The sequence below is a fragment of the Phacochoerus africanus genome, chromosome 3, assembly GCF_016906955.1.
Source record: "Phacochoerus africanus isolate WHEZ1 chromosome 3, ROS_Pafr_v1, whole genome shotgun sequence".
In the NCBI taxonomy this organism is placed as follows: domain Eukaryota; kingdom Metazoa; phylum Chordata; class Mammalia; order Artiodactyla; family Suidae; genus Phacochoerus; species Phacochoerus africanus.
In genome coordinates, this window is record NC_062546.1 from 160,260,998 (window position 1) to 160,273,242 (window position 12,245).

The 12,245-nt window shown below is 40.5% G+C and overlaps 1 protein-coding gene across 2 annotated transcripts in view; it reads right to left on the reverse strand.

Moving 5' to 3' along the window:
• The window catches only part of HIBCH (3-hydroxyisobutyryl-CoA hydrolase), a 136,753-nt gene continuing 124,508 nt past the window's right edge, over positions 1-12,245 (reverse strand). For both annotated transcript variants that reach the window (XM_047773066.1, XM_047773067.1), the window contains 3 exons: positions 8,534-8,653; positions 4,220-4,253; positions 1-353 (listed from right to left, as the gene is read on the reverse strand). In XM_047773066.1, coding sequence (XP_047629022.1) covers positions 238-353; positions 4,220-4,253; positions 8,534-8,653 — 270 coding nt within the window. In that variant the 3' untranslated portion in view covers positions 1-237. The remainder of the gene's footprint in view (positions 354-4,219; positions 4,254-8,533; positions 8,654-12,245) is intronic.

Consider the following 12,245-nt stretch of genomic DNA (forward strand, 5'->3'; position numbering starts at 1 on the left):
CATGTTCCAATAAAACTTTATTTATGGACAATGATATTTCAATTTCATGTAATTTTCACATGCCATTGCAATACTGGTCTTTGATTTCTTTCCCCAACCATTTAAAAATACAGAAACCAATCTTAGCTGAAGGATATATTAAAAAAAAAAAAAAATGAGGCAGCAGGCCAGCTTTGGCCCATGTGCCATGGTTTACCAACTTCTGCTCCAAAATAATAGTTTAAAAATCCAGTTACTTTAAAATTTCAAATCATTACTTCCCAGAGACTTGAAGTGATTATTCAAATCTTCATCAGTAACTTCTTTTAGATTAGCTGGTTTCCACTTGGGATTCTGGTCTTTATCTATTAAAACTGTCAAGTGAAGACATAAGAAATGTTAGTATCCTTCTTTCCGGTATTGCCAGATTTCAATTCCTGAATTGACAGAAACTACCTTGAACTAAGCATATATTTTTCTATAGCACATCTTCTTCTGCAAAGTTGAGATTTTTTTTTTCCATGCCTGTGGCACATGGAGGTTCCTGGGCCAGGGATCAAACCTGCACCACAGCCATCACCCAAGCCGCAGCAGTGACAATGCTAAATCCTTAACCTGCTATGACACAAAGGAACTCCCAAAGTTGAAATTTTTGTATGTGTTCCCCCCAGCCACACAAATTAAGCCCCTAGAGAATTTGAATGAACAGTAATATACTGATGATGACCTGTGTGGTTATTTTATAACCTGCCTGATATCTGTCCCTTGAATACAGCTGACTGAACTAATCCAGTGGTTTAAGCCTTAGAACTCTTTTTTCTTTTTCAAACGACATCACAAATGAAATCTCTGTTATAAAACAGTTAAAACCAGAGCTTGTGTAAAGGGAAGGCAGGGGTTGCGGGAGGGCTCAGAGCTGCCTTCTAACCTCCTCCTCCACATTGAACTGAGAGGAAAATTACTTCAGGCAGAGGGAAGGGGACCTTATGCATAATTAAATGTGGAGACTGCTGTTTTGCTAAATCTTCTAGTTCACACTGAATTAAAATACCAGACCACCTTCAGGTTATCATGAGAAATTCTACTTCTCTTATTTCAGTGTAGTCATCACTTAGTGTAGCCATACAGTATCCCCACAGGATTATAAGTATGAGGCAATCCATAACCTCCTTTAAAAAGGGAGGAGAATGTCCATTGGGTACAGTTATATAAATTTTACTATTTGGGAGACTGGGTGGAAGACATGCAGGATCTCTCCATATTATTTCTTACAACTGCATGTGAACCTACAATTATCTCCAAAAATTAAAAACAAAGAATGAGAACAGGGCTATACTTAGTATGGCTGTGGTAGGGAATTTCAACCATGCTTAATAAGTGCATACTTCTTGTGAAGAATGAAAATATTTAAACATACAAATGGAGCATGATAATGTGAGAAAAAAGAATGTATGCATGTATGTGTGAATGGGTCACCTTGCTGTACAGTAGAAAATTGACAGAACACTGTAAACCAGCTCTAATGAAAAAATAAAAATCATCATTAAAAAAATATATATACGAAGTCTACAGTGAGCCTAAAAAAAAAAAAAAAAATTGTCACTATAATGCTAAATAATTAAAGAAGCAATCTGGGAACCAATGCAGCATGCTGCCTCAGGAGGTACATGGAAGGGGGCTTTATGCATAATTAAATGTGGATACTGAAGGTTTTCAAGGTTTGGCCACCTAACTATAGGATTCCAGTATCGGATCAGTAGTGATACTGACCACTGATGTTATGATTCCTGCTAATGTGAAAGTCCTACATTCCCTGGATGAAGTAACTAAAGACAATCCTGGAAAATTCTTTCTACAAGAGTCTCTCCCCCTTTAAGCTCGCTTCTCAATGCTATCTACCTCCTTTACAGGCCACTGAAGGGCAAAAAGAAAGAGAATACTAATCAAATTTGCATGTTATTTAACTTCAAACTAGCAAAGATATAACAAGTCCTTGACATGCATTCAACTCAAGTTTTTCAAAAGATTTCATGAGACACCCACTCAAATTCCAATTGGTAGCTGCCTAGCTCTTCTGGGCTCTTTTTTTTTTTTTTTTTTTTTTAATAGCCAGGAAGAAGTATATTCTAGATTTTTCTTTTTTTTTTTTTTTTTTTTTTTTTTTTTTGCTTTTCAGGGCTACACCCATAGCATATGGAAGTTCCCAGGCTAAGGGTCAAATCGGAGCTACAGCTGCCAGCCTATACCACACCTACAGCAACCAGGGATCCAAGCTGAGTCTGCAACCTACACCACAGCTCACGTCAACGCTGGATCCTTAACCCACTGAGTGAGGCCAGGGATCAAACCTGCATCCTCATAGATACTATTCGGATTCATTTCCGCTGCACAATGGTAACTCCTACGTTAGAAGTAATTTTCCTAGCAATTCCCCTAATTTGTTAGTTTATTTTACCTATTTTGCTAACATACTTTATAATTAGCAAATTATAGCAAACATTTGGTTATGCAAGAATATCTAATAGTTTCACCCAGAATAGATACTGCTTTCTGAATAAAGAGGTTATGCTGAAAGATGAGGCTACATACTTCCTCTTCATTAAAAAGTGGCTTGATAAGCACCTGTGTTTAGAATCAGAACTTTGATCCTGTTGGGTTTCAACTCTTCTTCCTTAAAATAACTGACAGTATATCTAAAAACAATACCTTTCTTTCTTAAGTTTAAGGGCTGCTATTAGAATGAATACTTTAAGAACATAATCGGAGTAGCACACAGGTCCTCCTAAAATCAGACCTAGGCTCTGATCCACATGCAGCAAGAATTTACAGGGAATTAGTGGGAAGAACACATGTTTTCTATAAAACATACAGCCATGTCCTCTGAATCAGCTCCATGTGTCCTCTAAAAGGATGTGAACCTGCTATTTCTGGTACTGCGTCATGCCAGAAATGAGGAGAATTCAACCACAGTGACCAGTGTTTATTGACACAGCTTAGAGAACATAACCTTTTATTCAGATAACATGTATATTAAAGTGATAAAAGCATAAGAAAATTAGATAGGAGTTCCTGTCGTGGCTCAGCAGAAACAAATCTGACTAGGAACCATGAGGCCGAGGGTTTGATCCCTGGCCTCGCTCAGTGGGTTAAGGATCTGGTATTGCCATGAGTTATGGTGTAGGTCGCAAATGCAGCTCGGATCTGGTGTTGCTGTGGCTGTGGTGTAGGCTGGCGGCTACAGCTCTGATTCAACCCCTAGCCTAGGAACCTCCATGTGCCATGGGTGTGGCCCTAAAAAGCAAAAAAAAAAAAAAAAATTAGATACACAAAATACTTGCAGAGGGAAAGAACTCACTTTATACAACATAAATAATAACTGCTATTTATAGGGATAATGGGCTTATACATAAAAATAAACACTGCAAATTTGCTAGGAACAAAACCACTTGCTTTTTCTAAATATGCTGACTTTGAAGACAGTAAGCAAAAATAGAAATTAATAACATTACTAGATATTATTAATTATATCGTAGGTTTTTCTCAATGTCAATGCTTAACTGCTCAGGCAAAGAGGTGCATGGGAAGGATGTTCCCAAGCCAGTACAAAAGCAAGGAAGGGTAGGGGATCTCAGGGCTTTCTGCAAGAGAATAAATGCACCTTTCAAAGACTTCAGCAGCAGAAAGAGTTTATAGACTCAGGCTACATTTAACAGAGGCAGTCCACATGACTATCAGAGCAGGGTTACTCCTTACATAGAAATTAGGGAGCAGGGACCAAGTTACTGGAGTTTTTAACATAATATTTTTTCAAAAACTGACCTTCCCTCATATGCTGATTAATAATATTTAAAAAAAAAACTCTGCCATCTTTATAAAAGTTTGATTTTCACTAATAAAACAATCATCTATTTTTTTTTTGTCTTTTTGCCTTTTCTAGGGCCACTCCATGGCATATGGAGGTTCCAAAGCTAGGGGTCTAATCGGAGCTGTAGATTACAGCAGAGGCACAGCAAGGCGGGATCCGAGCTGCGTCTGCGACCTACACCACAGCTCACAGCAACGCCAGATCCTTAACCCACTGAGCAAGGCCAGGGATCGAACCCACAACCTCATGGTTCCTAGTCGGATTCGTTAACCACTGCACCACGAGGGGAACTCCCAATGCATCTTTTTTTTTAAACAAGGTATGTTCACAATTCCTATTCCCTTAATAGCCAGGAAGGAAATGACTGTCACTTACCTGCCCTAACACCTTCATGAAAGTCATGGCCTCCCTGAAAGAAAATCAAGATTAAATGGGGAATTTCTGAGCATTCTCATTCCTGATAAGCTCCTCTCCTCCACCCACTTTAGCCCCCACTCCCTTGGCCACACCCTGAGCCAAAACATTCAGCCACTGGACCACCTCTGAGAAGCCACTCTCTGATCACCTCCTCCTATTATTTGCTCAAGAATGTCCATGGCTTCACGTCCCTTTTCCTGCATTCCACTGATCTAGGACTTTCTCACCATTTGTTCTGGCTTCACTTTGCTCTTCATCCAGCCCAGTTTCCCCAGTTCATTAATGTGGTCACTTTTGCTTGAAAATATCCTCATCTTCCTCCAGCCTTTTGTTGCCCCTTTATTCTGTCCTGGCAAAATCCCATCACCAGCTCAATCCTACCATTTATCTGGGCCTGCACTTGAGCAGCTAAATGTTACTGCAGAAAAATCATAAAACTGTGACTGGCTTTGTTTAGAATTCAAGACCACGAATCTCAAACAGGCATGGAAAACTGCCCCACAATCCATGTTCTCTTGCCCACATCTTGGGCAAGAGATAACTTCAAGTGTCTTCTGTCTCCTCAATTTCTACCGCCAGCAAGTAATCCTCACTATATCCTCGGCTAATGACTTAACCTTTTACTTTATTAAAAAAGAGAGAGAGAGAAGTCCTAAGACATGAATATCCTCTTTTTACCACCACCAAACCCCCTGCACTATAGAGCTACCTGCACCATGCCTTCCCTCTCCTGAATGAGGAGGAAAGGACCCTCCCCTCCAAAGGCCAGTCCTCTCCTATCTTCCCATTCACATGTCCTCTTCCAAAGGACTTCGCCCAAGAAAGGTCATCCATCTCTCTCTTCCTGGCATCATCAATGCAGGCAGTAAAACGTACGGGTTAAATGCATGCAGTTCAAATGTCTGGTTCACCTTCTGGCTCCACCTCACAGTAACTGTGTGACCACGGACTAGGAATTTCTCTAACTCCCAGTTTCTTTATATGAAATGGTAATATCAATACATTCATCATAAGATTATCTTAATCCACATCCCAGCACAGTGTCTGACACACAGCAAGTGTTCGGTAAATGTTAACTAGTGTCTCATCAACATAAACTTTCTTCCCCCCATTGAAACATTCCCAATCATTTATAAACTTGTTCTAGTATCTCCCACCTTACAAAACTGAAAAGCAATCTCACTTGATTCCACAGCCCAGCTTCCACTCCGATTCTGTTTCAAGAACAGGTTGTATACACATAGTCTTCACTTCCTCACATCCTATTTACTCATTTCCCCTCCAACCTTCCACTCTGTAACTTCTGTCTCAACACACTCTGAAAAGGCGTGCCAGAGTCACCCGTCACTTCAGTCTTGCTAGATGTGAAGCATGCCCCTTTATCCTGTCTCCTAGGGACTTTGGCAGTACTCCTCCTTGACACGCCTCTCCTGCTCTCACGACACCCGCTCCCCCGTTCTCTGTCCTTGTTCTCTTCCACTGCTCTTTCTCCTCTAGCCTACCTCAAAATGTTGGATCTCCAGGGTTCATATCTGGACTCTCTCATTTTGCTTCTAGACAATCTTATCCATTTGAAACTCAACACATAAGGGCCTGAGGGATCAATTCTGTTAAAAAAGAAGACATATCCCTCCTCTGCTCGAAAAACATCTAGTGCCTTCCCATTTTACTCAAAACAAAAACCAAAATCTTATAAAGACTTCCAAGGCCCTGTATGTTCTGCACAGCCTTTTCCTACCCTGTCGGCTCTGACCTCCGTTCTCTCTCACTCACCAACCAAGCCTGCCCCGCTCCATCCACAGGCCTCCCTGTGGTTCCTCAGAGCTTTGTCCTTGCCGTGCCCTCCACATACATGCACAGCTCGCTCCCTCACTTCTTTAAGGTTTTCACTCAAAGAACATCACCTCAGTGAGGTCTTCCCTGGTCATCCTCTCCACAAGTTCAACCTCTATCCTTCTATCCTCCTGTGGTCCATACCCTCCTTCCCACTTTACTTTTTCTCCTTAGTATTTGTAATAACATATTGTATATTTTATAAATGTACTTGTTTACGATCTATCTCCCCCACTATAACGTTAGTTCCATGAGGGAAAAGATGTGTGTTTTGTTTACCTATGTATTACCGCCCAGCACATGGTAAGCACTCTTATTTGTTACGTAAATAAAGTCCGAAGCTTTTTTAAAAATTGGTGCTAATGGGAATTCCCACTGTGACTCAGTGGAAACGAATCTGACTAGTACCCATGAAGATTCAGGTTCGATCCCCGGCCTTGCTCAGTAGGTTAATGATCCAGTGTTGCCATGAGCTGTGGGGTATGTTGAAGACGTGGCTCAGATTCTGCACTGCTGTGGCTGTGGAATAGCTCTGATTCGATCCCTAGCCTGGAAACTTCCATATGCCACGGGTGCGCCCCAAAAAGACAATTAAAAATTGAAAAAAAGGTGCTAATGTTTTTCAGACTTAAATCTTTAACCCATTCCTTTAAGCGCCAACTCTTAAATGCATTCTTTCCCTCACATCCATCATCACAGTATATCAATCCTCTCCTATATATGTCTCAAATCCATTTACTTCTCTCCACTGCCACCACTCTAGTCGAAGCCACCACTACTTTGCACCTGAATTACGGAAATAAACTCATCTCCAGCCTCTACATCCACTCCTGAACCCCTCTAGCCCCATCCCCATTCAGCAGCAATAATTACCTTAGCCCAAAACCATGCCTGCTGAAACTTTTCAGCATACTGGTTTCTCATCCTTCAGGTCACAGAAGAGCTGACATCTCAGAGATGTCTTCCTAGAACTACTTATTTAACACAGGTTTCCTTCTGCATCCCCCACTCCCTCTTGTCCCTCCACCATCCTCTTCTATCACCAATTCTGTATGTTTCCTTTAGAGCACTTACCACAATTTGTAATTAATTTACTTGTGTTGTTCACTTGTTCATTATAGTCTCAGTAGGCTATACATTCCATGAGAACAAGGACATTCAACAAGATAATACTCAACACAGTGCCTGGCACACAGCTAACATATTTTCTGCGAGAATGACGGGAGGCAGGAATCAATGGAGGCAGTGCACAGGGAAAAACAGGGACTGAGGAGGCATGCTGGGGAGTGGTCATGTGTGTGGCCACCTGGTGTCATACACCATGACTCTGTCACTTAACAGCAGCACCACCTCAGGCAGGTTACTTCTCTATGCCAGTTTCCTCATCTGTAAAATGGAGACAATAATAGTACCTACCTTCTAGAGATGGTGTAATATTTAATGGAGAGAATACACATACAGAGCCTGGCATAGTACCTACTCATAATAAACAACCGTCCTCAGCTGCCATTTATACCCTATGAAGTGACCTTAAGATATGACTAATAGAGTTTAATTTAGGGTTGGATGAACTATTTTGAATATCTTCACTATTTCAAGACATGGAAGTCCATTAGCGGTCTGCTTTCTAGTTATTAAACAAAATATTTTCTTTAGGCTCTGAGTTTATTGATCTAAGGGTCTTCTACACAAAATACAAAAGAGACAATTCTGCTTTTAAAGAGTTTATCTGATAATATTCTAGGTGATTATTGCCTATTTTAAGTGTATTTATAATGGTATTTTTTTTAATATTTTTCTTTTTTTTTTTTTCAGGGCTGCATCTGAGGTATAAGTAAGTTCCTAGGGGAGGTGTCACATCAGTAGCTGCTGGCCTACACCACAACAACACCAGATCAGAGCTTCATCTGTGACCTATGCCTTGGCCTGTGGCAACACTAGATTCTTAACTCACTGAGCGAGGCCTGGGATCAAACCTGCAACCTCATGGACACAATGTTGGGTTCTTAACATGCCAAGCTGCAACAGGAACTCCTCTAAGGGTATTTTCAATGCTAATCTATTAATTAAAACATGTAACAGACTAATAATTTCCCTTTGTGTATTATATATATATTTAGAGAACTTACAATTCTTGCCCAGGATCAGAGACCATGCCTGAAAAATAGTTACAATTTCTATTCTGAATTCTATATGAGAATAGAGTCCTTTTCACAATTACATGCAAATGTAACTGCTGTTTCATAAAGATTTATTAACAACCTGGGAGCAATATTTCTACATTCCTTAACCTTACTGACCTGTTGTATTTTCAAAGAGTAAATATACAGATAGCTTCAATTTTCTTGTTTATAATTTTCTGTATTTTACATGTTCTACAGTGAACATATATTACTTTCATAACTAGAAAATTACAATAACCTAAAGAAAAATTCTTACTATACAAGCTTGACTGAGCCGATATTCCATAGTTAATACTTCTGGCAAGGTCTTTGAAGATCCTTCCATGAGTTGCCTTAGTGTGATCTTCAGGGATGTTGGAGACATTTTATTAATTACCTATTAGAGACAAAAAATTTTTACTAGTTTTAGTCCAATAGTTCCTTTACCATCTAATAAACTGAGTTTTTGCATAAATCATATTAAAATGTTCTCATTAACAGTACTTTCATATGACAAAGTCTCATAAAAGATTACACCTTAACCTAATCCTGCTAAAGCACCAAGCAAAAGTTTCTAATGCAATACAACCTATCACAAGTGGAATAAATTCTATAAACATAACTGAAGTAATAAATCTACATTTTGTAGCTTGCCTAACATAAATTATCATCCCAATTAGGTAAGCAAAAAGTGATTATATCTAAATAAAATCAGTATATCAGAGAGGACATTTCACTTTAAAATTAAAAAAGGCGAAGGAGTAAAAATATAGTAGCTCTTCTTTCCCACTTTGTGACTCTAAAGAAGTGTCTTAATTGAACCTCAGTCCTCACCTATAAATAAATCCACTTACCTTGGACATAGAGACAATAATTCAAGGTATAGAGTGGTGGTCTCCTATAGGATTCAATATTCAATAAAATAAGAAATCAGGCCTGACTCTGGCTTCAATGCTACTCCACTTCTTTCTGAATTTAAAGATGCTATTACTGGTATTTCAATCCACAACTGTGAATACAACAGCAGCTGCAAGAGGTCCCAATACTTGCTACGTAAATCTGATGCTTGCCCTTTCCTTTATAATTGTGATATACAGTTTTCAGGTATGTTGTTGAGTGATTGTCTCAAAGGTATAAATTTGAACTTTTTGAGTTTAAAGAATTCCCCACGTCAAGATTCCAGGTTCTTTGTAGCATCCTCAAGTTTGGCAACAGATTGAGAGAAGAGCCATCTTACCAAGCAGTTGCCAGTGTTGCCAAGTAGATGACTACTGTTGAGGAAAAATTCAGGGACGATTAGTACCTTAGCTGCTGCCACAATGCTGCTGAAGATGAGAATGGGAGAGAGATGATTCAGTGTTTTATGACCTAGATCATCTTTGCAAGAACTCCTTCTTCTGCCCTTGGTGCTGTATGAATATGACCCCATTTAATGCCCTGATAGACATCCTACTCCATGTTCCTGCCTCTCTGGCTGCAGGCCACAAGGACAGTGGCACCCCTGCAGCAGTCTGCATGCTGTGCTAGGAGGCCCATCCTTTCCATGGGCAAGTCAGTAATGGTCCATTTTACTGACAAAACTGCTCGTTTTCTCTGGCCAGAGCAATACTCACATTATTGCAGGTGAAGACCTGAAGAACGTCATTCACAATGCTAAAAGATGCACTTAAGGGAGGGACATAGCGACTGTCAATCTTTTCTAGTCTGCAAAGTCAATGAAGCTACAATCCCCTTCCCAACAAGGCCGCAGTGTATTAGCCCATAATTGTATACCTCACTCTTACTGCTGTCAGGATTAACTGCCTTTGTCCTTACTTCTTTATGTGTTATCTAATTTCTCAAAACACAAAACTCTTTTCCTCACCTGGATACCAATTAAATTTTTTTTAATGGTCAAACTTGCAGCTTATGGAAGTTCCCGCCTAGGGGTCAAATCTGAGCAGCAGCTGCTGGCCTAAGTCACAGCCACAGCAATACCAGATCCATGCTGTGTCTGTGACCTTCACAGCAGCTCACAGCAATGCTGGATCCTTTAACCCACTGAGCAAGGCTAGGGACAGAACTCACATCCTCATAGATACTAGTTAGGTTCTTAACCCACTTAGCCACAATGGGGACTCCACAATTAATTTCATAAGAAAGGCCACTTAAGGGCTCCAGATGTCTGTGCTTATGTCATATAGATATACCAGAAAAAAAATTTCATTCAAAAAGCTCCACTGGTTCAGACATTTCATAAAATAATGAAGATATTTTCATAAGACAGATATCATAGAAGAAGAAATTATAGTTTCCAACAACTCTTACTATGATGGCAATTCAGCACAGATGCTTAAGATTTGGACTCCAGAGTCAGACAACACTGGGGTAGAATCCCAGCTCCACTACCTCCTACATGATTGAGCTTAGTTTTCCTCATTTGCCAAATGAAGATAATAATATTAACCACCTCATAAATGGTACGGCAATACATGACAGTGCAACATGTCAGAAAGCAAACAAATCAGGGAAGGGACAGAATTTTTTTTTTGTCTTTTTGCCTTTTCTGGGGCCGCTCCCATGGCATATGGAGATTCCTAGGCTAGGAGTCAATTGGAGCTGTAGCCAACGGCCTACGCCAGAGCTACAGCAACACGGGATCCGAGCCACATCTGCAACCTACACACCTACATCACAGCTCACAGCAACGCCAGATCCTTAACCCACTGAGCAAGGCCAGGGATCGAACCCGCAACCTCATGGTTCCTAGTCAGATTCATTAACCACTGCGCCAAGATGGGAACTCTGGGACACAATTTTTTTGAGGACATTTTCCTTAGCTCTCAGGCAAATATATTCACACATATGCACATTTTACACACGAGGTAACCAGACCCTAATATGAATTTCTCAAAGGTCATACAGAGCAGGAATCCAAACCCAAGAGTGCTAACTCCAAAGCCTACCTCCTTCTACTATGTGAGGCTATAAAAGTAGCCAATAATGTCAAAGGCTGAAGTAAAAAAAAAAAAAAGAGAGCCGTGTGTCAGCTGAAAAAATGAATAAAAACTTGTTTGTGTAATTTTGATGGTAACAAGGAAGACAAGGTCAGGAAGGAAGCTTGAGGAAAAACAGAGTAACTGAAGATACTGAAAGAGGGAGATAACTGATGCAATTAGTTTGGAGGAGGCAGAAAAGGATGAAATAAGACCATAGATGGGGATCTTTCCCTTGATAAGCAAGTGGAACATATTAGAGGAACCAAAGATGGGATGATGGAAGAGAGTTAAAACAGCTAACATAGCTTCATTCATTAAAAAGAGAACACACAGACTATTTTGGAAAAAATTGATAATGATTAGACTTAGATCCTCAGTTAAGCCAGAAATGTGTATGGATACAATCCTGCACCCACAGAACTGAGGGAACATATTTCTACCTCTTGGAAGAACACCAGTGAGTGTTCTTTAAAGAGTCAGTATCTCTTTTAAGATTAGTTGTCTCTGAGGATTGACCTGGGTGGTCGTGACCTCAGGCAGTTGCTGAGTGAAATCCTGCTTGTGTCCAGGGTGTTTCATGGCGACCAAGGGAGTAATCTTTGGCCTCTGTGTTTGCTCAAACCTTCCTGTATCCACACTCTTGGGGACCTTCCCATCATGAGGCTGGACTTGGACAGGTGACTTGTTTTGGCCAATAAGACTACAGCAAAGTGATGGAAGAAGAAACTCCCGGAACCTGCCCCCATGTGCGCAAAGCTTGACTAGGACCCCCAAAGTCCCAGCTGAGAGAGAGGTCATCTTGAATCATCCAGGCAAGCTTCCTGTGACCCCCAACACAGGAGTAAATCTCCCACAGGTGGGCTGAACCTAGCACAGCTTGAAGAATCACCTAGTGGGATCCTACACCACATAACGGTTCTTGAAGTGAGCAACTGTCTCCATTTATTGGCCTCTCGGGGGGGCAGGAGTGCTGGCTTGGACACTGGAACAAATTATGGCTGTCCAGCAGTC